The 26,334-nt window shown below is 44.5% G+C and overlaps 1 protein-coding gene across 1 annotated transcript in view; it reads left to right on the top strand.

Moving 5' to 3' along the window:
- The window catches only part of CCZ1 (CCZ1 homolog, vacuolar protein trafficking and biogenesis associated), a 30,860-nt gene extending 4,586 nt beyond the window's left edge, over window positions 1–26,274 (top strand). Inside the window, exons 8-15 of the mRNA XM_082712673.1 lie at window positions 7,953–8,034; window positions 9,854–9,915; window positions 10,210–10,321; window positions 16,345–16,378; window positions 17,008–17,125; window positions 24,109–24,267; window positions 24,540–24,667; window positions 25,924–26,274. Coding sequence (XP_082568799.1) covers window positions 7,953–8,034; window positions 9,854–9,915; window positions 10,210–10,321; window positions 16,345–16,378; window positions 17,008–17,125; window positions 24,109–24,267; window positions 24,540–24,667; window positions 25,924–25,979 — 751 coding nt within the window. The 3' untranslated portion in view covers window positions 25,980–26,274. The remainder of the gene's footprint in view (window positions 1–7,952; window positions 8,035–9,853; window positions 9,916–10,209; window positions 10,322–16,344; window positions 16,379–17,007; window positions 17,126–24,108; window positions 24,268–24,539; window positions 24,668–25,923) is intronic.
- Window positions 26,275–26,334: the final 60 nt, after the last annotated feature.

The following is a 26,334-nucleotide window of genomic DNA, read 5'->3' as shown; positions in this document are numbered from 1 at the left end:
TGTCAAACTGGAATAAATAGCAAGGGGGCAGGGTAGGGAGTGTCTTTGTAGATAACTGTCAAAATAAAGCAGTGATTATTTAAACCAAAAGTAGGGTAATTTGGGTTAAAATAATAAAGCAGGGGAGTTTAAAACTGGTTCCCCGAAAGGTGGAGAAAATGTTCCTGTTGAGTTAAGTTTAGGAATCCTATTTTTATTTCGGTGTTCTTCCAAAAACCTCTTTAAAGAAACAGTATAGTAAATGTAGAAAGCATACTTTTCATACTTTGTTTTAAAATTGGGTCTTTAAAAATACCCAGAAAAGTTAAATGTGCTATAAAACCAGGAACTTACCCACCGGCTACCAAAGGTACATCCCATAGTAAGAACAAAAACATAATTTCTCTGAAAGTGTTGATACTCAAGAAGAGATAGACTAAAATTCTTCTCAGGGACCTAAGGTAACTCTGGAAAAGCCGTATGAACGTGCAGTTGCCCATGACCGTATGGAGGCTGTGGCTGTGAAGGAGGCCTGGCGCCGGCTGACGATCTGAGACGGACTGCTGGGGTTCGGGAGCTCTTCTGGGGGCTCACCCGTCTTCGGTTTTCATGCTTATGTGGACTGTATCCCACTATCTGCCCTTTAGGTTGTGACCATATTTGAGCCTGAAAACTTGAGTTCAGCTAACAGAAAGGGCAGTTATGGTTTCTGTCCCATTCTGACCCATTCTGTCCCTGCTGAGATCTTGGAGCATCATTTTAGGAAGAGAAGGAGGCTAATCAAAAGAAATTTGAATCTGTTCATTAAACACACTGATGAGTTTTCATCTAGAACTTGTTTTCTCCTGTGAAAACAACACGAAGTTCAGATAGAAAGGCGTCTCCTTTTTTGTTTAACACATTGTTTAGCAGGACACTTAACTGCTGTATTAGCTGGCCCTGTTCTGGTTGCTTTTTATGATATTCACACCGTGGTAGTAAAATGAAATTCTTAAGGCTGCCTTGAGAGGTTGAAGGGGAGTTACCGGGGGTTGGAGGGTGTCACATCTGAGGGGGGAGCGGCCCTCCAGAGGCAGAAATTCCAGGGAGGTGCTGAGAAGGCTGCGCCCAGCAAGGAGACCAAGGGATGGACTAGAATTCCATAGCAGCCCATGGCCTCGGCGCCCCGTCTGAGGAAAGTAGCTCAGTTTCCAGTTCGCCTGACACAGCATAACCCCTGATGTAGGCGTGAACTCTGGGGGTGAGAAGGGATACAGGCCTAGAGCAAAGGGTCCCCTTCATAGTCCATAGCTCCACTGATAGGCCATGAAGCCAGCATGACCAGCGGGGTTGAGGTCTGGAAGTCTCAGCTCACAGTGCTGCCTGTTGCTTAACTCCTGGGGATCCTCTGGGCACCTTTGTCTTTGTGAAGGACATTCCCTGGAGTTACGCAGTGCCCAGCTCTGGTGGCTGCACAGGACGGCTCAGGGGTCTCACCCCAGTATGCCTATGGGCAAGGTTGGCCCCAGGCCAAATCATCCTAAGAAGAAGCTTCAAGAAAAATAACACATTGTGGGAGGCAACTGTTAGTTACAAAGCTGATGTGTTTAAATACCAGTGGAGTATTTTATATCTCACAGAGTATGTATTTGTTCTCATTGCTTACTATTACATTTATGTGTATGCCAGTGTATTTAGTTTTTTTTTTTTAAGATTTTATTTATTTATTTGACAGAGAGAGATCACAAGTAGGCAGAGAGGCAGGCAGAGAGAGAGAGGAGGAAGCAGGCTCCCCGCTGAGCAGCGAGCCCGATGTGGGACTCGATCCCAGGACCCTGAGATCATGACCTGAGCCGAAGGCAGTGGCTTAACCCACTGAGCCACCCAGGCGCCCCCGTGTATTTAGTTTTGAATACTCTGTTTCATCAAGTGGAGCCCAATGTTGATGTTTTTCCCCACTCATTTTCATTTTTTTCATCATAAGTGCACTCTCGAGTCCCGTCCCCTATGTCCCCCATCTCCCCACCCATCTCCCCTCTAGTAACCATCTGTTTGTTCTCTATAAAGAGTCTGTTTCTTGGTTTGTCTCTTTTTTTTTCTTTTGCTCATTTGTTGCTTAAACGCCACATATGAGTGAAGTCATACGGTATTTGTCTTTCTCTGACTGACTGATTTCATCTAGCATTGTAGTCTCTAGCTCCATCCATATTGTTGCAAATGGTAAGATTTCATTCTTTTTTATGGCTGAGTAATATTCCATTGCATGTATATACCACATCTTCTTTATCCATTTACTGATTTACGGATACTTGGGCTGCTTCCATAGTTTGGCTGTTGTAAAATATTGCTGCTATAAACATGGGGAGTCCGGGTGCATGTGTCCCTTTGAATTAGCGTTTTTGTCCGTTTTAGGTAAGTACTCAAGAGTGCAGTTGCTGGATCGTAGGGTAGTTCTATATTCAGTTTTTTGAGGAAGCGCCATACTGCTTTCCACAGTGGCTGTGTCACCACCAGCTTGCGTTCCCACCAACAGTGAAAGAGGGTTCCTTTTTCTCCACATACTTACCAACACCTGCTGTTTCTTGTGTTGCTGATTTTCACCATTCTGAGAGGTGTGAGGTGGTACCCCATTGTAATTTCGATTTGTATTTCCATGATGATAAGTGATGTTGGGCATCTTTTTGTGTGTGTGTGTTGGCCCTCTGGATGTCTTCTTTGGAGAAATGTCCATGTTTTCTGCCCATTTTTAAAAATTGGATTATTTGTTTTTTGGGTATCGAGTTGTATCAGTCCTTTATATAGTTCAGATATTAACCCTTCATTGGATTTGCGGGTACCTTCTCCCATTCTGTAGGTTGCCTTTTAGTTTTGTTGATTGTTTCCTTCCCTCTGCAGAAACTTCTTATTTTGATGTGGTCCCAGTAGTTATTTTTTCTTTTATTTCCCTTGTCGCAGGAGACATTATCTTGAAAAATGTTGCTACAGTCTGTATCAGAGACATTACTGCCTATGCTCTCTTCAAGGATTTTTATGGTTTCAGGTTTCACATTTAGGTCTTTAATCCATTTGGAGCTTTTTTGTGTGTGTAGGATGTAAAAAAGTGGTGCAGTTGCGTTCTTTTGCATGCTGCTGCCCCACACCATTTGTTAAAGAGACTCTTTTTTCCCCATTGGATATCCATTTCTCCTTTGTTGATGGTTAATTGACCATATGATTGTGGGCTTATTTCTGGATTTTATGTTCTGTTCCACTCTCCTGTTTTTATACCAGTACCATACTGTTTTAATCACTACTGCATTATAATATAACTTGAAATCTAGAGTTGTGATGCTTCCAGTTTTGTTTTTTCAAGACTTTCAAGACTGCTTTGGCTATTTGAGGTCTTCTGTGGTTCCATACAGATTCTAGGACTGTTTGCTCAATTTCTGTGAAAAATGCTGTCAGTGTTTTGATAGGAATCGTGTTAAATGTGTAGATTGCTTTGGGTCATAGAGACACATTAACAATATTTGTTCTTCCAGTCCATGAGTGTGGAATGTCTGTTTGTGTTGTCTTGAATTTTATTTTCAGCGCAGTTATAAATAGGATTCTTTTTTGTTAATTTCACTCTTTCTTTCTTTCTTTCTTTCTTTTTTAAGATTTATTTATTTATTTGACAGAAATTACAAGTAGGCAGAGAGGCAGGCAGGGGCGAGGGTCAGGGAAGCAGGCTCCCTGCTGAGCAGAGAGCCCTATGCGGGCTCTATCCTAGGACCTTGAGATCATGACCTGAGCCTAAGGCAGAAGCTTTAACCCACTGAGCCAGCCAGGGGCCCCTTAATTTCACTTTCTGCTGCTTCATTATTAGTGGGAATGGAAAAGATTTCTGTACGTTGAGTTTTGAGAATTTACTGAATTCATTTATCAGTCTAACAGTTTGGTTTTTTTGTTTTGTTTTGTTTTGGTTTTGGTGGTCTTTAGGGTTTTCCATATATAGTGTCATGTCATCTGCAGATAATTAGAGTTTTACTTCTCCCTTACCAATCTGGATGCCTTTTTATTTCTTTGTTGTCTGTTTACTGTGGCCAGGACTTCCAGTGCTATGTTGAATAAAAGTGGTGAGAGTGGACATGCTTTGTCTTATTCCTGACCTTAGGGGAAAGCTCGCAGTTTTTCCTCAATGGATATGATGTTGGCTGTGGGTTTTTCATATAGGACCTTTATTATGTTGCAACATGTTCCCTCTAGGCCTGCTTTGCAGAGGGTTTTTATCATAAATGGGTATTGTACTTTGTTGAATGATTATTCTGCACCTACTAAGATGATCATATGGTTTTTATCTTTTTCTTATTGATGTGATATATCACATTGATTGTTTTGCAAATATTGTACCACCCTTGGATTTTGAGAATAAATCCCACTTGATCATGGTGAATGATTTCTTTTAATGTATTGTTGCATTGGTTTGTTACTTATTATATTGTTTTGGAAATTATCTGAGGGTAGAAACATCTGTCTGTCCCAGGACATGGCCAGAACCTGGTACACTGTAGATGCTTGGTTGTGAGCTCAAAGTGGATGGTTAGTAGAAAATATCTTCTAGTTCTGTTTGGACTTCGTTGCATTTAATGGATGGATTTGGTTTTGCAGTGGCCATGATTGGATTAGACATTACTGCTGTTTGGTAGGAGGATGTCAGTCAGCTTTCTTGTCCAGAACTCTTGGCTTGCTTTTTGGAGAATTTTCTTTTTAGTGAATTGATTTACTTTCCAGGAGTTAATACTTTTATGAATAAATGCTTTAGATATTTCTTAAGTGAATCAAAGTTGACCATATCCTTGGATCTTGACTAGATTATTTTATATTTAATACATGACAGTAACACTTGTGTTGTAAACAAAACCGATCCTGATTTGAAAGATTTTGCATTGCATTCAAATGCATCAGTTGAGATTTAAGCTGAGGAAAAGATTTTGTTTTGTTTTGTTTCCCAAGAAAAAACTGTATAAATAAGAAAAAATTATTTTAAAAAATAAGCTTAAATAAGAAAAAATTATTCATATTAAACAACCATATGTGAGAGACTTTGAGAGAACACCTATCCTTCTGAGCACGAGTAGGCTATTGTCTGTCTGATGTGAACCCTTGATGGAGTCCTGAACCATTTCCTGTCAGTGCAGGAATTTTCTGCTTGTGTATTTATTTATCTGTTTGTTTATTTGCACTAAGGAAGGAAGTGTTTAATTTTTTAACGTTTTTCATAAGAACTTCCCCCCAATAGTAACATCTTCCATAATTATAATGCATTATTGGCTCATTTATTTTTTGTAGGGGAGCTGAAGTAGGGTTGGGGCTGGCAGCCACTGGAGAGAGGGCTGCTGTGGTCCGAGCTCATGGAGATCCTACAACTAGGGCAGGCCTCTCTGGAGGCAAAGTGGGAATTGCCTACTTGGGGTTTTGTGCTCTGAACACCTGGCTGCAACTTAGTATTTCTCTTTTTCATTTTCTATCCAGATGACCAATACAAAGTATTTAACATCTGGCGTTAAATCTGAAGCAAAATCACAAAACAAAGCGCCAGTCCCAGTATACGTGGTGAGCCATTCAGCGGTGTGGTTTGCCATCTCCTCCTACAGGGTTTTTTCTACTTCATTTCCTATGGTCTAGAACAGCGGCCTTCAGTAAGAAAATAGTGCAGGGGCTCCTGGGTGACTCAGTCAGTTAAACATGTGGCTCTTGAACTCAGGGTTGTGGGATCAAGCCCCACATTGGGCTCTACGCACAGAGGGGCGTCTGCGTGGGATTCTCTCTCTCCCTCTGCCCATCTCTCTGTTCACTGGCTTGCTCTCTCTCAAATAAAGTCTTTTTTTAAAAAGGACTATTTATTTACCTGAGAGAGACTGTGCTTGAGAGAAAGAGCACAAGCAGAGAGAGGGGCAGAGGGAGAGGGAAAAGCAGAGTCCCTGCTGAGCAGGGAGCCCTATGTGGGGGCTCAATCCCAGGAACCTGAGATCATGACCTGAGCCGAAGGCAGATGCTTAACCAACTGAGCCACCATGTGCCCATAAATAAATAAGGCTTAAAAAAAAAAAAAGAATACAATACAAGCCACATATATAATTTTAAGTTTCCTAACAACTATGGTCAAATGAAAAGAAACTAGTGAAATTAACCTTTTGGCACCATATATCTGAAATTATTTATTATAACATGTAAAAGCTTAAATTATTCATGAGCTATTATAAATTTATTATTTCAACATGTAAGCAACGTAAATTCTTTTTATTAAAAGATTTTATTTATTTATTTGATAGATCACAGAAGCAGAGAGGGAGGCAGAGAGAGAGGGGGAAGCAGGCTCTCTGCTGAGCAGAGAGCTCGATCCTGGGGCTCAATCCCAGGACCCCGAGATCATGACCCGAGCCACACAGGTGCCCCAACAACATATATTATTAATGAGTTATTCTTTTAATGCTAAATCTTAACAGTCCAGTGTATGTTTTACATTCATTTCAACAAGCCACATCTCAGGTGTTCAGTACCCACATATGCCCAGTAGCTGCTCTCTTTTTTTTTTTTTTTTAAGATTTTATTTATTTGAGAGAGGGAAAGTGAGCAAGAGAGAACAAGAGAGAGAGAGCGCGCATCAACGAAGGGAGAGGAAGAAGCAGGGCTGAGCAGGGAATCTGATGCAGGGCTTGATCCCAGGACCCTGGGATCCTGACCCGAGCCAAAGGCAGACACTTAACCGACTGAGCCACCCGGGTACCCCCAAGTAGCTGCTCTTACTGGAACCGCAGCCCTAGAAGACGTTGCCCAGCCCATAGTCGTTTATGTACTGCCTTCTACTACCTATCATCGACAGCTCTCCACTGGTACTTCTTACTCAGGTCTTAAAAGGAAAATAACATCCAGAACCTGTTTTGTTTTCCTCTTCCTATCTTCTTACCTCAGTTATTTCTGTAAAAGAAAACAGAACAGGTGACTTTTCATGCGTTTGATGGGGAGATTTCATCTGCCCAGTTGGCTCGTGGTACTTTGAGAGTGAAGAGTTGCCGCAGGACAAGCTGAATGATCCTGCCAGCCCTGGTGGTTTCTGTTGAGGGCGAGACCTTATGAAAATTGACCTGGAAGGGGGAGAGGTGCGAGAGGAAGAGAAGGAGATGAGACAGCACTGGAGGAACCTCAGGAAGGAGCAGCACATACTTGCCAGGGGAAGCCGAAATTTTCTAACAGATGGTTTCACTGGGAAAAGAAGAGACAGCCTCCGGAATATGGTGTAGAGGCTTGATTCATAATAAAGTTGGATTTCATCATAGGATTTTTTTTTTTTTTTTGGTTGCACTGAATAGAAAAAGAATCAGACACAGACTCATGGTCTGTTTATATCCCTACCTAGAAAACTGATCTCAAATAGGGTCTGCTGCCTCCTAGTGTCTCAGCCCTATTTCCACGTGCTACTCACCCTTGCCTCGGTTCAGATTAGACTTGAAAGGTAGACCCGAGAGTGTGTTTCATTCTCTCCCTCCTCCCTTCCTGCACGGAAGTCATAGATTTAAAGTCCACATCCGTTTCCGAGCAGGAGTGTAGGCCCCATCGGCAGCACGCCAGTGTTCCCCAGGAGGCTGGGTAGAAGTATGTGGCATGTCTATAGACCCAGAAAGCGAAGCAGAATCTGCTACCTGGAGTGAAGCGTGGTGGCTGTTAACACTCCCTGAAGAATTACACCTGAGGTTCAAGCAGGGAATCGAGTCAGATCAAATCAGACCAGTGACTGTTTGTTTACAATGGCGTATAGAATACAAGATGACACAGACGTAGCCTTTGCTGGCTCAGGATAAAGTGCTAGCGGCAGAGCAGTTTAATTCATTCCCTTCTGGAACTTCCCAGTCCAGGAAAGGGCTTCTGGGTACAATGTAAACAAGCAAACAAGAGGAGTGTTACTATGACCCGAGCCACAGGAAGACAGAAGACCAGTTCCAGGCTTTTAACACCATGCATTTCTGATGTTTCAGGAGTGGGTTAGAACAAGACGACATGAGAATTTTATACAAATACCTCACCACGTCTCTGTTTCCAAGGCATATCGAGCCTGAGGTACGGGCCGGGCACTGGGCTCCCTCCCTCCCCGCCAACCCCTGCCTCTGTGTGTATGTATGTTGTATGTATTACGTATGTACGCACACCCGTGCTGGAGGGCTGGGGACTTGGGGCCGGAGGGTGGAGTAACGCGGTGGTCGGTGGGGCAGCTCTAATCTAGATGTTACATTGCTAGTGTGACATGTATGTGGTTGTGTACCCCTTAGACCAGAAAACCACGTATGTCAGCTCTTCCTCCTTTCGTTACATTCCAATACAATAGCAAGGGTCTGTTTTTAAGAGGAGCAATTCATTGAGTAGTGGAGAAACGGGGTTTGAGGCAGGGTTCTGGGAACTTGAAAACACCTGGGATCTTTGTCAGAAAAAAGGTGAATCCTGTGGACTTGTCACCTACAAGCATGAGATGTGATTCCGTGGATGGTCTTTTGCCTGCCTGCCTTCTCCACCGGGCTACTTACTTTCCCAGTTTTCTGCAGAGACCTGTATGTAAAACTGCAGCCTTCTCCCCAAAGTGTCCTTCTGCCACTCTTACTAGGTTGGAGATAAAACATATCCATAGCCCACAAATCATTTTGGCCTAGATGCGTTCATGTGCTGGCTTGTGCTCTTCCCTCCCTCTGTTGAAGGTTGTGACATGAAACAAGAGAAAAACCTCTTTGATAAGAAATTGAAAGCCAGGTTTTAAGAAGGACCTGGTCCTGCACGTACGCCCTTTGTAGGCAGTTTAAGTACAGTAGCTCATGTTTCTTAAGTGCGTACTGTGACCCAGCACTGTCCTGAGTGCCCCGCAAACATGCATTATCTCCTGGCGTCCTGACAACTGTCCCGAGTAGGATAACTTCTCCCCACCTTACAGACAGGACACTCAGGCTTAAATGGCACACCCGGGGTCACCTAGCCGGGAAGCGGCAGGGCCATGACTTGATCTCGGGATCTGCCTGAGGCTAAAGCACCTCCTTACATCCACGCTTTTCCGTGTGTGACAGTGCAGCTACCCCAACAGAAAACTCTGGTCCTTTATTATCTGCCCAAAGAGCCGGGCTTAGAAAGTAGGAAACCACAGGATTCAACACGGCAGTGTTGAGTGTGGACGCATGAGGCCTTCTTTTTCAGTACGGGCTGCCTCTGTGAGAGTCAGATATCCATTTTCACTATTGGATTTAGAATGTTTTTCAATCTTTTTTCTGTGGTTATATGCTAAAATTTTATATAGACTAAAAGAATGTCAGAATTTTTTTTAGAAGAATGAGAGGTTTCAGCTAACATGACTACTGGATTTGGATTTTTTTTCCTCCTTTCCTGTGCCTATTGAAATAGTACATCTTCAGCAAGTGTTAGGCATGTGCAACAAATACCAATCCAGGAGGAGGCGGGATGTCCTGGCTGAAAGCTTTGATGTCAGATAGTCATGGGGTTGACGGCTGGCTGTGCTGCTTCGGAGCCGTGTTTGCGGGGGAACTTCTACTAACTTGAGTTTCCACAACAAGAAAATAAGAGTGTGCTGCCTCTAGGGTCCTATGAGGTGGTCATTGCCTAGCATACATTAACACCATGGGAAATTTCGGCTATTGCTGAAAAAGGAACTAAATCATTAGATGGAGTTCAGGGTCCAATGAAGTTTTGATCGTTCTGGTTCCTATCAATGCATTCTTTAGGTAGCTCTTGTAATCCCCTTCGCTTTTATTGGTGGGGCGGAACGTGTGTAAATGAGACAGGAAAATGGCATGGAGCCCACTAGCAGGTATAAATGTGGTTTTCAAAGCTTCAAAAGGAGAAAATCTAATAAGTCATTTCTGGACGTTGACTTTGTTTACAGTTGGCGGGAAGAGATTCTCCAGTAAGGGCGGAGATGCCAGGAAATCTTCAACATTACGGAAGGTAGAACTTCTGGTCTTTGATCCACAGTATTAGATTTTATTATCTTTTTTGGTAAAGGTAAAATCATCAACTCTGAAATTATCTTTGTGTTATTTACTGGCAATTGTTTACTGCAGTGGAAACGCTTTTGTTTCCAGTGAATTAAAACTTTATCATACTCTGATTTGGTGTTTTCCAAGTAGCGTCTGGCTTCCCAAAAAGAAAATGAATCTATGTTAAGTGGGACTATATCCTGTTTTATGTATTCCTGTTTATCCCTTACCTGATTGAGTCATTTCTGTGCTTCCTTTTCAGATTTCTTACTGGACCCTTGAACCTTAATGATCCAGAAGCAAAATGCAGATTCCCCAAAATTTTTGTAAACACAGATGACACTTATGAAGCACTCCATTTAATTGTCTATAAGGTAACAACTGTTTTTCCCTCCAGCATTACAGATTAACATAAAAGTAAATCTTTCTTGCGTGTGTACACGAGTGTGTGTGCCTACACGCCCCTGAAATATTTCTCAGATCAGATGTTGAAAGTTCTCATTATTGAAAAACTCGGAATGGGTGGCCGAGTGGAACAGTGGGTTTATTTTCAGCTCCTTTTCAATGCTTTTCTTATTAGTGAAGGAATCGCTGTCTGACACTGTCTGAGCCTGTGACTCAGAAGCATTCGGAAGTCCTGTGTGCTCACACACAGAGGCCAGCAAAGGTGGTGTTGCTTCGTCGTTAGATGCCTTCCGGTGTGGGACTGGCCACATTCCAGTAAATTCTGCTTTCACGGATTGGAAAGCACAGACTTGGCGGTTCTATTAAAATAGTCCAGTTATAGCTTGGTTATGTTAGCTTGGTTTTTGTAAAGGTGATTTTGGTTCAAGAAGGAAGGCTAAGCAAGGGTGTTTATCTTCTTCCCCACCTGAGAGTACAATTATGTTTGAGTCTGTAAAGACCTAGAAATGGTGGCGTGAGAGCACCGGGCGGAGATGAACCTCAGTGTGAGGGATTCGTCTCTCCCTGGAAGGCAGGAAGGGGGTGTAGGTGGGGTGCTGATGGATGAAGTCCGGCCAAGGAGGAGTGGGGGGTGCACTAAGGCAAGAGCCTGCCTGCCCCCACAGAAGCCCAGAGAAGCCCCCAGCTTAGAGATAGCACCTAAGGAGTCCGGAGTAGGAGGTGAGCTTGGAAGGAAAGGGAGTGAGCGTTGCATATAAACCAGCCAGACACCCCTTTTCCATCCTCACATACTCACAGGCAACCAAGCACCTATTCCTGGGTGAAAGTCAAGCCTCTTTTTTTTTCCCCCGGGATTATAACCTGAGCCAAAGGCAGACCCTTCCAGGTGTCCCTCAAGGGTCATTTTAAAGGAAAACAATCTGGGGAGCCAGAGCGTGGCCAGCGTGGGTGTGCACAGCTGAGAGTAAGTGCTGATTGCGGGAGCCCGGTGACTGCTGCCCTCGTCCTGCCCCAGAGCAGGGCCTCCCTCCCTGGTCAGCCATGCATTCCCTTGTTCTTTAGTGTGCATGGAAAAACAAAACTAGATCTTGAGAGAAACAAAAATTTGTCTGCCAACAGAATGTCTAAAAATTAGCATCCGCAGAGATTAGAGAAGTGTATCTATAGAATCGGAACAGAACGACCTAAGAGTCAGGGCTAGAATAAACTTAGGGTAATTGAAAACATTAAACATTTTTTATTTATTAGGGCAAGATATACATAGCATAAAATTTGTCATTTTAACCATTTTTAAGTATATGGTTCAGTACATACACAGTGTTGGACAAACTTACCACTGTTTCCAGAACTCATCTTCACCCAAAATTCTGTACCCATTAAAAATAACGCTTCAGTCCCTGTCCCCTGAAAATATGCTTGTTGACACGAGAACTTCATTAGAAGGTTAAAGATAAGTTGCCCTGCTTTAAATGTAAGATAACATGACAAGACATAAAAATATGGAGAAAATCATTGAACACTACATCAAAAACCAGTGATGTACTATATGTGGGCTATTTGAATTTAAATTTAAAAAATAATAATTCCTTTAAAAAGCAAAAATTTTTAAAATAAATAAAATACAAAAAAAAAAAGATGGGAGAGAGGGATCTCCACATCTGATTCACAGAAAGTTGAAGGAGAGGAAATTAGTCGAGTGTATTATGAGGACATATCTAGCTGAAGAGGAACACATCTCCCAGATTGAAAAGGCCCACTGAATGTCTCACACAGTGAATCAAAAAGACCCACTCCAGTCCACTCAGTGGGCAGTTTCAGAAATATATAAAGAGAAGATCCCAGAAGCTTCCAGAAGGAAAATCAGGTCATCTGTAAATAAAATCGGCATGAGCAGCCTTTTCTTTACAGGCAGCAGATACTAGGTGACAAGGGAAGGAAGACTTTCACAGTTCGAGAGAGAGGGATTTTCAGTGTGGAATTCTTTGCCGAGCGCAACTGTCCCATCGCAGGTGAGATCGAAGAGAGGGGTGTTAATGGCGGAAAGTCTCAGGAAGGTTACCCCATGTGTCTGGTCTAAGGGGTTTGCGTGGGTTTGTACGTCAGAACCAGTGAGGAAACCAAGAACGAGAATACCTCAGAATCCACACCCGTGGCCCGGACACTTGAGAACAGGAAGAAGGCGGCTTGCGGTGATCGAGCTCTGAGTCTGTGGTGGGGGTTAGCACCTCGGGGATTTCTGCGGTGGAACAGAGAAATGGGGGTTCTCTTCTGGGTGCAGGGACCCCAGAACAAATAGATGTTACATTCATAAAATAGTACGACTGCGAGCTTTGATTAAATGTTGGGTGTTCTAAGGAATGGCCCAAGAGGAGAGAGTCCCAGGGAAGATGTAGAGACGTGTCTGAAAATGAACCGGAACTGGGGTAGGGAAAAGCCCACGTCTCTAGCAAGTGAAAATCATTCTCTGAATGTCTCGGTAATGATTCCGAACTCCAGTGGAAGAAATATCCTGGTACTCTCTGTTGTTTATTGGATTTCTGATCTTAAGAGTCAATCAATAGGTAGAATTTTAAATGGGATGATGGCATCACCGTTATTTTAAAAAGTTAGCTTTTTTCCAAAACAGCTTTGTTGAGACAGAGTTCACATACTGTATAATTAGCCCAATTAAAGTATTCAGTGGTTTCTCACTGCAAAGTGTAGGACTCCTCAAGACCACTCTTGCTTCTGACACACGCTGCTAGCTCAGGGGCCCCCAAGACCACCCAGGAGTTCACTAGAGGTGCTTGCAGGACTCAGAGAAGCTGGCCTGCTCCCACTCACGGTTTATTACAGCAGAGGAGTGCAAATGAAAGATGGCCCAGGAAGGAGATACTCGGGGCAGGACCCGGGAGTCACCAGGCCTGGGCTTGCCCCCTCCCGGTGGAGCTGTGCAGACAGCACGGGGCCTGTTTCTCCCAGCAGGGACGTGTGACATGTGCGGAGTCTTACCATCCAGGGCAGCTCTCTCGAGCCTTGACATCCAGAGTTTTGACTGGGCCTTGGCCTTGCAGACACAGCTGATTGCCGGCATCCCTGGCCTTAGTCGCCAGCTCTCTGGAACTCTGCTGATGCCACATGGGCTCGGGGCCAGAAGGATGTTGGCCTGTGGTTTTTCTCTCCTTCTGAAGTCATGGTCTGGTTTTGGTATCAGGCTACTACCGGCCTCAGGCTGGGTTGGGAAGTGTTTCCTCATCTCCTGTGTTTTGGAAGAGTTTGTGAAGGATTGCTGTTAATTCTTTGAATAATTGGTCACTGTGAAGCCACCTACATCTGGGCTTTTCTTTGTTGGAAACCTTCCCATGATGAAAGAGTGTCTGTCCTCGTTCTAGGTCTTACTGTCTGTCTCTTGAGTTGTTTCAGTTGTTTGTGTCTTACTGGGAATTTGTTCTGCTTGTTCTTCGGTGGTTCGTTTATAATTTTTTGTAGTATTACAGCCTTAAAATCCTTTCCCCCTCGTAAAACAGTAATGGTGGCTCCTCTTTCTTTTCTTTTTTTTTTTTTTTTTTAATTTTATTTATTTATTTGACAGCCAGAAATCACAAGTAGGCAGAGAGGCAGGCAGAGAGAGAGAGGAAGGGAAGCAGACTCCCTGCTGAGCAGAGAGCCCGATGCGGGGCTCGATCCCAGGACCCTGAGACCATGACCTGAGCCGAAGGCAGAGGCTTTAACCCACTGAGCCACCCAGGCGCCCCAGTGGCTCCTCTTTAATCCCTCATTTTAGTGATTTGTATCTCCTCTCCTTTTCACTGTGTATTTTTTGTGTTTCCTCTCCTTTAGTTTTGCTCTTTTCAGAGAACCAGCTTCTGATATTGATTTATTTCATATTTTTGCTCTGTTCTCTATTTCATTTACTTCTGCTTTGATCTTTGATATCTTCTTCCTTCTCTTGCTTTAGGTTTAGTTTGCTCTTCTCTTTTCCAAGGCCTGAGGATGGAAGTTTAAATTCTTGATTTTGAGATCTTCCTTATTTTTCATGTATGTGTTGATGGCTCTGAAGTAAAGACTGACGCTGTTGATTCTCAGATTTCGTGAATGTTCTTAAACATTCCTCCATCTGCTCTCTGCCCTTCGGACAGTTTCCCTCTGGAAATTTAAAGTATTGTGTTGGGTTTTTTTTTTTTTTTTTAAGGTTTTATTTATTTACTTGACACACAGATAGAGATCACACGTAGGCAGAGAGGCAGGCAGAGAGAGGGGGAAGCAGGCTCCCTGCTGAGCAGAGAGCCTGATGTGGGGCTCAATCCCAGGACCCTGAGATCATGACCCGAGCCGAAGGCAGAGGCTTAACCCACTGAGCCACCCAAGTGCCCCTAAAGTATTTTTTTTATAATTTTCTTTAATTAGGGTGTTTGAGGATTCTGTGGAGCTTGTCATGCCACCATTATGAACAGGCTCCCAGGTCCTGGTCCTCCATAGACAGCCGGTGACCTGTGTCTGGAGATGTGATGTGGCGTCTGAGAGGAGCACGTAGTTAGGCGAGCAGGGTAGAGCAGGACTGTGTGTCTGCTGATGGTCACCGGGGAAGTGATGGCCTGCAGGGTTCGTTATGCTATTTTGTGTGCTTTTCTATGTATTGGAAATTCTTCAGGTTTTTAAACAGGGACTCGAAAGGCACATTTTAAAAAAACAACCTGTAAGGAGTTACACATGCAGCTGCTGGCAGGAAACCCTGTAGATGATAGACAGACGGGGGTGGGGCTTCCGTGTGGAGGGGCGCCGTGAAGCACCGCGTCGCTCAAGTCACAAGGAGGCCAGAGGCCACTCACCTCCACAAGGTAGCACCTCGGAAAGCAGAGCTGGTGGTCTCAGATGTCCTGATACCTCAGCAGAGGCTGGAAGTTGGAATCTTCATAGGAAACTAGTGGGCATCTAAGGCAGAGTTACAGACAAAGAGACACATAGTGGATGGAACTCGCCTGTGGGCCACCAATGTTGCCACCTGTTTATAAGCGGGTGAGAGTTATGATTCACTTACAGAATAGCGCACGTGTGCTTGAGTATGCCCGTGCGAAAACCGTTACGGCTGCCGAGGCTGAGAGGGGGATGTGGGGACAGGTGCAGGGATGGGGGACAGGGCTAAGTGTGCTCGTATGAAAAGCAGCCATCCAGGAGCTTGGCCCTGCGACTGTGGTGTGAGAAGTGGGCCATTTGGGGCTGTAGGGTCACCCTTGGGGAACCTGGAGAGGCTCTAAGCAGCGGGGAGGAAAAGGAAGGCCGATGAGGAACTTCATCACTGTCGGGATTCAGCGTGCCACCTGAAGGCCACAGTGGTAGAGCCAAGGTCTCTAAAACGGTTCCGGTGGCTGCCCACAGGGACGGGCCTCAGGAGGAGTTCAGTGGCTTTTTCTCCGAAGGCCATATGTTCTGTGAGACTTTTTGCCACTGTGCAGTGTATGCAGTAATATATTTAACCATGTCTGGTTATTTGATTTATGGTTGCTGTAGCCAGGGTCACGGTGCAGCATTCGCTATCATGAAAGGGGAGACAAGGGGACATTCATCTTCTGGGGCGTTTTAACTGTGTTCATGGAAACTTTCAAAGATACACAAAAATAGACTAGAAGAATGAATCCCCAGGCGCCCATCACACAGCTTAATTTAACGAACAGCATGCTTATCTTTCATCTGTTTTCCCTGTGTGGTTTTTATTTTATTTTATTTTTTTGCTTGCACATGTTAGATCATGTCATTTCACTTGCAGAGGCTTCAATTTGCATCTCTAATGAGGGCATCTGTTTTCACCTAACCACCGTGTTATTAGCACACCTGGCAGGATAAACACTTTCCTTAATGTTCTTTGCTCTGTAGTCCATATCCAGATCTCTCCAGTTGACTAAAAAATATCTTGACCAAGTGATTCAAGTCAAAATTCAAGGAGAGCCTCTGCACTGGGTCATCGAATTTCTTTTTTATGCCGTTTTGTAATCCTTGGTTTGTTTTCTCTCCCCAGGCCATGAGTGCAGCTGTGTGCTTTATGATCGATGGTAGGTACACACCTGTGTCCGACTTCAGCCCGCGTAGATAAGCCTTCTCTCTTTACGCTTTGCTGTGCTCTGTCCTTAAACAGTAAACATGTTGTCATAGAGGTCCTATTAAGCACAGCTCCCCTCTGTGAGCTCTGCTAGAAAACTAGCTCTGTCTCATATTTTTAAAGTGCTGGCCTACCTGCTTCCTAGCAGCTGGCCCTGGGCACCTTTCTAAGCCTCCCTCCCTGTGAAGTGATAACAGGAGTACCTTTTTCAAAGGGGGCTTCGGGGGTTAAATCGGGTCGTGTTTGTAAAGCACCAAAGGGCTGCTGGCCCCTGAGTACTGTGTGGTGTGTGTTAGATACTTGACCTTCTTCGGCCAACTTACCACCCCACGGGGTGTGCTTAAATTGACATTCACAGTGAGATAGGTCTTCGACTCTTGTACACCTTAACTATAACTAACTTCGACTCTCCTGTTTCTCTTCTCTTTGGGAGGACAGGGAGAGCCTGTCATTTAATTGTTTTATTTTCCCAATCAGTAAAGTTTTCATTGGCATACTGTAATTAAGACCGTTAGATGAATACTGACCTTTTCAACACAAAGAATTCTAAAACTTACTGGTATTTTTTAAATTACTTGTTAGCCTCTGTACAGCCCACGTTGGATTTTTGCCGAAGACTGGACAGCATTGTTGGGCCGCAGCTCACAGTGCTGGCATCTGACATTTGTGAGCAGTTTAACATCAACAAAAGAATGTCTGGGTTTGTACTTCGCTTCGTGTTTACTTTCTAGCATTTAACTGGTTTGGGAAGAAGAAGGGTTGTTTTTACTTAAGCAAATGGATGGTCATATCATTTGTGTTTTCTCTGACTCCGGAGAACAAACGTGCAGCTCAGTCCTGTCTGAAAAGCTCCCTGGGGAACTGGGGAACAGTTCCTGAGCTTTTCTGCTCCAAGATGTTGGTGGGGGCCAGGTCTTCTGTGAATATATTCCCTCAGCCCACCCCTGACTGTGGCGTCAGGAATGGGTGGGGTGTACTAGCCGTGCCTGCGGGCTGCACCCCGTGAGGGCCACCTCACATCCCACTGGACCAGCCCAGACTGTAAATTCACATTGGCCGTGGTGATCGGCAGGGCTTTGCCTCGTGTAGACAGAAAGCACCTCGCCTGTTGTACATACGTGAGTGGTGGAGAGTTGGCCGTGCTGTAGGCCATTAGGGCGTTGGGCCAGAATCTGGTGCCTTGAAAGACGCTAGCTCCAGGCATGTATTGGGAGACTCTGGTTAAACTCATTTTGGTTCTAAGAACACTGGGAAGTCATTGAACCTCTTTCTATTCTCTTCCCAACGTAAAGTCATACGCCGTAAAGATTAAGCGAGCACATGGGAATTCGAGAAACAAAAGCCCTCTTTATATGGACTTCCTGTATGTTTGAGAAGTTACTAACTTGTATGAATTTTTGTATAACCAGTGTTCATAGTGGCCCCATGCTGTGTGTATACGGTCTTCCAGAAGCCCCAGCCTGTAGAGAGGACATACACAGGGTCCGGGTGTTAGTCCGTATAGGTTTTGTATCTGCATGTGGATTGCTACTGTCAACAGCTTACTTCCCATCGGAAAAGATTAAGCCAAGAACTGAACGTGCCTGACCACTTTGCATCTTGAGGTTTAATTTTTTTAATTCAGTTTAATTAACATACAGTGTATTATTAGTTTCAGGGTAGAATTTAGTGACTCATCGGTTGCATGTAACACCCAGTGCTCCTTCAAGTGCCCTCCTTAATGCCCATCCCTCAGGTACCCAACCCCCGACCCCCCTCCCTGCGGCAACCCTCAGTTTGTTTTCTAGATTTCAGCATCTCTGTGGTTTGTCTCTCGAGGTGTCATTTTTTCACCATGAAACTGTCAGATTTTCATTTCTGAAGAAAGCATGAGTGAGTCAGATCTGTTTGGTATCATGCAAGTTATAAACTGCTGAGTGGAGAGTGAGAAAGTCTAGTAAGTTCCCTGCTTTCCCAACCTCCCCCGGGAGATTGCTGGACGTGTTAACCGTTCTGCCAGTGCTTTCCGGGGACGTGACGGATTTTCACGAGCTCAACGGCGAATACCTGAGGAAGTCTTGCTTGTAAGAGACCTCCTATTCTGCAAAAGTCAACTCTACTCAGGATTGTACAGAAGTCATGTCACGTATTTCTCATTTTTTTAAACTTTGGTTTTATTGTTTTTTATAATATACAAGTTTGGGATTTATATACTTCATTTAGTAGTCACTTCTTCTAGATTTCTACCTTTGGATCATACTCATGGCTTCCTACCCTGATATCATAAATCTATGCCATTTTTATCTCTGGTACTTTTAGGGTTTTGTCTTCCGTGTTTCAATCTTTAATTCACCTGGGATTTTCAAGGGCTAGAGGAAGGGCTCTGAGATTTTTTTTTTTCCCCAAAAAACAATAGTTTGAAGAAAGGAGAGGGCCATGGACATTAACAATCTAATTTCACTAGGAAGAAGTTTTCTCTCTGATATTTTATTATGGAAATTTGCAAACAGGAAGGTGGAAAAAATGACACCATGAACACACACACAACCCCCGCCCCCTTAGATTCTGTACTTAACTCTTGGCTCTCTATGGTCTAGCACAGCTCCATCGTGGGGGACAGTTACTGGTAACCGAACTGCTGTGTAGTATCCGTGGCCCCTGAAAGATGGACACCTGGAAAACTCGATGGTAGAACACACAACTTAGGGCAGTGCCAAGAACCGAGGCTCTAGAGGCATAGTTGGTTTTGTCTTTGAAAGTTGACCTTAAGTGCTCTCACCGCATCTGAGATTTTATATGTAACGGTGGCCTCGCTTGCCAAGCTGTTAAATATCAGCTGACCAGAGGAAAATGCTCTTTAGTACAAAAGATAATGTGGTTTTCTTCTGGAAATCCTGACTCAGGTCAAACCATTTTATACTCCAGTCCTAGGACCTCCAAGACTCACATCCCAGCTCCTGCCCGCATTGCTGAGGGGTGAGGGGTACTGTATGTGGCAGCCATCCCCGTCCTGACCCCAGAGGTGAGCGCCAGGATCCTGGTGCCCAGCTGTTCTGTTAGCTTCAGCCCTCAGTGGACACCAGCTGTAGGGCTGACTCGGGGCATCAAGTTGAGTGTTGAATCCATATGCTTAAGCTGCAGTTCTTTTAATTGTTCCTTTGAAAGTTGAGGTCACCCCTTTAAAGAATGGCGTGAAGTAGATTCATTGGTCTTTCGTTTCTATTACGTGTGTGACACTTTGATTTTTTTCTACTCAAGGACTTTGCAATTCAATTATTTTAAATCTTTTTTCTTTTTTTGAGTGTAATTTATAATTTTTATAATTTATATTTTAATTTACTTATATTTTTCTATTATTTATAATTTATTTATAATTAATTATAATTAATTTTTTAAACATTTATTTGAGAGAGAGAGAGAGAGCAGGAACAGGGGAGAGAGAGAAGCAGACTCCCCTCTGAGCAGGGAGCCCAATGCGGGACTTGATCCCAGGACCCTGAGATCATGGCCTGAGCCAGAGGCAGATGCTTAACTGAGCCACCCAGGCACTCCTGTGTCCTTAGTTTTTGAATTCAGAAATATAAATATTGGAAATCTTCTCTCATTTAGCTTGTATCTTTTTAGACTTGTACACATAGGAAAACAGTGACATATACACAGTGTTCTTTATGGATGGGTTTCTTAAACTATTGTGCTGTAAATCTGTACCTTTTAAAAAATACATGGCAGGGGGTCTCCTGGTGGCTCAGTTGTTAAAGTGTCTGCCTTCGGCTCAGGTCATGATCCCAGGGTCCTTGGCTCAGGCCTCAAACTGGGCTCCCTGCTGAGCGGGAAGCCTGGCTTCTCCCTTTCCCGCTCCCCCTGCTTGTGTTCCTTCTCTTGCTGTCTCTGTCAAATAAGTAAAATCTATAGGAAAAAAAATATATGGCATGAACGTCATTTTAAACCAATAAATTTGGATCTGCCTCTCCTCTTTCAGGGCTTCACGTACTTAATTGGATAGATGTGCTCTGTTCGTTGAATCATTGTGGCATTCGCTGGGAAGTCTGGTTCTACCCATTAGCATTAAAATAGCTCTGTATTAAGCAATCTGGTGCGTATGTGCACTCATCCTCTTAGGAGAAGTCCCTAGCATAGAGTTCTGGGGCAAAGGGAATGTGCAGTGACAATGTGGTCACCTCCCACAGGAGCCACTCAGTTCTTTGTGGTGTGTCTTGACATCTGCTAGGTGACATCGAGGTTGGCATTTCTGTCTCTTCCACGTACTGCCTGTCCTTGTCCATTGGCTCTTCCCACTCAAGTGCTTTTATCTTTGCTTTTACGTCCACGTTCTTCAGTCATGCCACGTATTTTTTTGAGTTTGGTTTTACTATTTTTGGTAACATGTCTGGGATTTATATGTAATCCATTTTATTAGGCATCTCCTTTAGATTTCTCTTTTCACTGGCCTACGTACAGTTTTCTATCCCAACATCATTTTTTAAAATGCCATTTTCATCTGTGGTACTTTTATGGTTTTATCTTCTGTGTCTCGGTCTAATTCACCTGGAATTTTTAAGGGCTAGAGGACGGGCTCTAATTTAAAACTCCCCCCCCCCCATATCGATAGTTTTCTGAATCTGAGACATTTGTTTCTGTTTCTTTCGCATATTCCCACTCACTAGCCGCTTTGAATGCTGAATTTTGGAAAGGTGTGAGGAGGAGGAGGAAGTACGAAGTTACTGAAAAGGGAGACTCTTTCCTGGGAGCTATCTGTGTAATCCTTTTTTTTTTTTTTTAATTTTTTTTATTTGACAGAGATCACAAGTAGACAGAATCAGACAGAGAGAGAGTGGGGAAGCAGGCTCCCTGCTGAGCAGAGAGCCCGATGCAGGGCTCAATCCCAGGACCTTGAGATCATGACCTGAGCCGAAGGCATAGGCTTAACCCACTGAGCCACCCAGGCACTCCTGTGTAATCCTTTTTTATCAGTCACTTTGAATATATTCATAAACCAGCCCAGTTGCTTGGGAGGTTGACGGTGCTAGGATTTCTAGCGAGGAGCACACCCACTGACAGAAGGTTGGTAACGACGAGGCTCAGGACGGGATGCCAGGCAGAAGGGAAGTGAGAAGGGATGGGTTTGCCCGGCTGGCATGCAGAGGGAGAGCAGGGGCGGGGAAGCCTTCCTTCCAGGGTGGAGTTCACGTGCATAGTCCAAGGGCTCAGCTGTGCCCTACTTCCTGATTACCCTAGACATGCGAAGGAGCAAGAGCTGTACTGTGTACAGTCTATGCGCCGGTCAAATCAGGATCTTATTTTTCAGTTCAGTTTGGTAAGTGAGGAATAGCCATCCTCACCTAGAAGCCACGTGTGTGGCAACCAAAGCCGTCTGGAGCAAGGCCCAGAACAAGTAAAGCCACCAGATGGTCTCAGTGCTCCCAGCCAGCCATTGACGTCTGCAGGGAGCCTCCACAGGCAGTCAAGTGCCTGCTGAACCGCGGATTTCCTCCATCGGTCCAAGCCTTTCCTGGCACGCTCTTGGAGTTTGGGTGGGTTTTCATATACCTGGTCCTTAAACACTGACGTCTCCGGCAGCTCAGTTAAACCGAAGCTGTTTCCTCATGGGGCCCCTCCCTGTGACTCTGCCAATCACAGGTACTTGGGTTTTCAGCCGATTGTAGAAGGAAAAGGCAAAGGTATGGGAAGCTGACAGAAAGCAGAAAGTCCTCTCCAAAACAGCCACTTAAGACAGGCCCCACCTTTCCGTGTTCTTTGAGGATATCGTTACTGTGCTAGAATATTTTAAGCCAAACTTCGTAACAGATTGTCAAGAAGGATTCTGTATTTCCCTGTGTGCAGTGTATTTTCTGTTGACGTAGTTAACTGTATTTAGCATGTTCTTTTTTAAGGAGGCAGGAAATTTGCATTTCTGTGTTTAGAGAAAAAAAAATGCTTTGGTGTTTAAGAGGAATCCGTTTCCAGTCTTTGGAAAAGATACCAGGTGAATGTGGCTGCTACTCCTTCAAAATTTGCACACTGTTTGTTAGATGTTACTTTTGATAGAATCAGTAAGCCTGTAGGATGAACATTATCCTTGCTGTTTTTACTGTGATCTGGTCTCTCCTTTTTCTTTCATTAAGAGGACAGTAGTGGAAAAGCAAGTAGCAGTTTTTCTATTCCTGTTTTTACGCCCTCCTCGTGGAAGGCAGAGTGGAAAAAGGCCACAGTGGTCCTTGTCTTAACTACTGGATAGCATTTGCCAAATGTAAATTTCCATCAGGGGTACAAAAGAAATAATTTAAATCTTCTTAGAAGAGTTTCTTACATACTCTAAATGAGGGAAAGAGGGAGGCCACAGCAAGTGTTTTGGGGTGACACAGAACAGCCAGGACTGTAAGCGTGATTGCGGCTGGGTAGAAGTGTGCCCGGACAACGAAATTCCCAACTCTTTCCAGATGTCTTTTAAATGTTCCATCTTTCCAAACAGTGTTTCTTGTAGTTACACTTGCTTTTCTTAGTTTTAGGAGCTTACTAAAAACATATTCTGGTTTTGTTAAGAATTCTCTTTCATTCTCCTGGACACTAAGCCTTCCACATTCTTTCTTTGCCTAGATGTAAAGTATTACAGTAGTAACCCACTTTTCCGGAGGTCGGATTTCCGGTACCCTCAGCCCACCAGAACATGGCTGCTAACCCTGAAGTAAGCAGAGAAGCTTCTGAGCCCCCCAGTGGCAGGGCTGCTCAGGCTGGCACCACACCCCAGAGTATAACACGCGAGGGTGCAGGGAGGGCGGGAGGCCCCGGGAGCTGTGGCCTCACTGTCAGGGCTGTGGCCTCACGGTCGGGGCTGTGGCCTCACTGTCGGAGCGGCTTCCTCCGGAGTCCAGACTCGGACCTGGGAGGTGGTGTGGTAGCCTTGACCAATCTTTTCGAATAATAGACGACCTATTCCAATTAAAATATTCATTATGCTTCAGCAGAAAAGCCTAAGAAGCCTTAGAACAGTCTCTCCCTCGTGAGTGGTGAAAGCTTTGTTACAGGAGTAAGCTTCCGTTCTGTGGCGGTTTACATCCAGGGAGCGCGTTCATTCCGCAGCCCCGTGGGATCACGGAGCCGTGACTCTTCCTGAAACGGGTCAGCAAACAACTTCTGCAAAGGGCCACATAATACGCATTTCAGATTTTGTGGGCACACGTGTTGCAAGTGCTCCACTGTCCTTGAAGTGTGGAAGTGGCCACAGGCCGTATATGAACGCATGGGTGTGGCCATGGGCCACTAAAGCTTTATTTAGAAGAATGGACACTTTTGCGCCCCAGGGTCACTAGTCGTTTGCTGACCTGTCTGCTGGAAGACAGGTGGCCTGTGTGTAGTTTGCATCTGTTTTTTAAAATTCAAAACGCAGAGCATAATCAAGTGATTGCCATTTCTAAAGCATTGTTATTGAGAAAATCCTCACAAAAACGGTTATAATATTGGTTTTTCAAAAAGATAAACTTGAGCTTTCTGGAAAATTCCATCATATTGAATATTTCACGGTTATCAAATAAGTTACTAGTGAACAAGGAGCCTATTACATCTTAACTGAGATTCTTGATTTGAAAGCCCAGCCATCGAAAATACAAGGTCTTAGCCACATGGATTTAAGGTTTTAACAATGTAGTGCTATTGTTTGGATAATTATTCTCTGAGAAATGTTACCATTTTAATGACATGTTTTCATAGGTCTGAAAAAGAACCCCAGTTCAAGTTTATCTACTTCAACCATATGAATTTAGCCGAGAAGAGTACAATTCACATGAGGAAAACACCTAGTGTATCACTTACTTCCGTGCATCCGGATTTAATGAAGATTCTGGGCGACATCAACAGTGATTTTACTAGGTAATTCTGACAACTTCTCAACTTGGGCGTTCCCTTTCTAAGGAGAGAAGCAGCCCTGAAGGAATCCTCTTCAAAGTGGAGTGGCCCGGAGCCACCTCAGAGGGTCCCCCTTCCGAAGAGATCAGGAGGCCCGAGAGTCACTGGTCACTTGCACGTGACTCCCCACAGTTTCCAAGTGACTGGTTTCCAGTCTCTGGTCTTAAGAGTAGATGTGTCTTTTTGCTCCAGCTAACCCTGTAACAAACTTGCCTTTTGGAACTCCTGTCTTGCAGAGTGGATGAGGACGAAGAAGTCATCGTGAAGGCGATGAGCGATTACTGGGTTGTCGGGAAGAAGTCTGACCAGCGGGAGCTGTATGTTATTCTGAATCAAAAAAACGCAAACCTGATTGAAGTCAACGGTAAGTAGGCTTTGGTACTTGCGTGCTGTCCATTTGGGGTGCCTGGAAGCCTGCTAGGGAGCGAGTCATGATGGTGTGGATGTGAGCAGATGCCTGTCGCTTAAAGGAAACCGTGATTTGATCCATTTTGTGTTATTCTATTGCAAAGTTCCTTGAAAAAGTGTGTGAAAGACTTCCCTGTGTTACAGATTTGGCAGTGGCCAAAGGAAAATTTTCTATAACACTAAAAATAAGAATCCCATGGGTTTATTCATTGTATGTAAAAATGTCCGCTTTTGGGGGCACCTGGCTGGCTCAATGGGTTAAGGCCTCTGCCTTCGGCTCGGGTCATGATCTCAGGGTCCTGGGATCGAGTCCCGCGTCGGGCTCTCTGCTCTGCGGGGAACCTGCTTCCTCCTCTCTCTCTACCTGCCTCTCTGCCTACTTGTGATCTCTGTCAAATAAATAAATAAAATCTTTAAAAAAAATAAAAATAAATAAAAATGTCCACTTTTATTCCTGGTGATAAAGAGACAACCCTAGGCGGAGCCATCAGGTTCACTGGGCGGGTCAAGCCCCCACCCCCCCACTCCCCACGCACCCCCACCTTCCAGCCCTTGCGGTCTGGTCCCAGGCCAGCGCATTGTGTCTGATCCTGACAGCTGCTTGAGCTGGCCGAGAGGGCAGTGTCCCCTTCACTGCCTGGGGCTCCCTGGCTGCTCTGCTCCCGAGGGCGGGTTGGGGCAATGGTAGGTAGGAGAAGAGTTGGTGTGTGGTTTCATTTTCTGCACAAATCTGCTAGGACACAGGACATTTTTCTCTTCCTAGTACTTGTAGCAAGAGTCATGTGCATTAGCAACAGGCACCTGGCGCAGCGGGGACTGGGAGTCATGGTGACACCCCTTCTGGGAAGCACTGGAGCCCCGGCCGACGTGGCGGCTTGGGTCCCTGGAGGGTTGCATCAGACTGCTCAGCGGTCCCCCAGCCCGTGGGTGTGTCAGGGGCCTGCGCCTCCCCAGGCCCGGAGGAGGCATGCCGTGTGCCACAGCACTGAGGTCTTGGGGCACATAGGGCTTTGTTGTCCTTTCTCTTGATTGATGAACGCTTCTGACCTAGGCCTTGGAGGGGAAAGGTCAGTAAATGGGGACATTTCTTCCCAGCTGTGTTCCAGAAGAGTTGAAAGTACTAATGTGTAGCCTGTAGCCTTTGAAGTGAAAACCTGTTTCTCACCTCCCTGTTTTCTGTTTTGTTTTTTCTTTTTTTTTCTTTTTTTGCAGAAGAGGTAAAGAAACTCTGTGCAACGCAGTTCAATAACATATTCTTCTTGGATTGACCCATAATGGCTCGCCGGAACATCTTTTCCAAAAAAACAACTCAGCAGGCGTTTTGTTTACCACTGCAGGTTCTCGGTCATATTACTGACTGAATTAATGACAATAGTAAAGCAATACTTGCTTTGAAGAATCAAATTTCTACTCAGTCTGATGATCCGCTGGGGTTTTTAGATTTTAAATATTTATGTGGAAATAATTAAGGTAGTCGGCTACATCTCTTTCATTCCATTCTTTTGACATTATGTGAATATTTTACTGGAAAATAAGACGAATAAATTGTTAAGGTTTTTAAAATTCTGGTCTGGCTGTGAGTCTCTCAGCTGTTGCTAGCTTGGGGACCACTCCATCCCACGG

Source organism: Mustela nivalis (genome assembly GCF_964662115.1).
Source record: "Mustela nivalis genome assembly, chromosome: 19".
In the NCBI taxonomy this organism is placed as follows: Eukaryota; Metazoa; Chordata; class Mammalia; order Carnivora; family Mustelidae; genus Mustela; species Mustela nivalis.
This window is presented reverse-complemented; position numbering and strand designations above follow the sequence as displayed.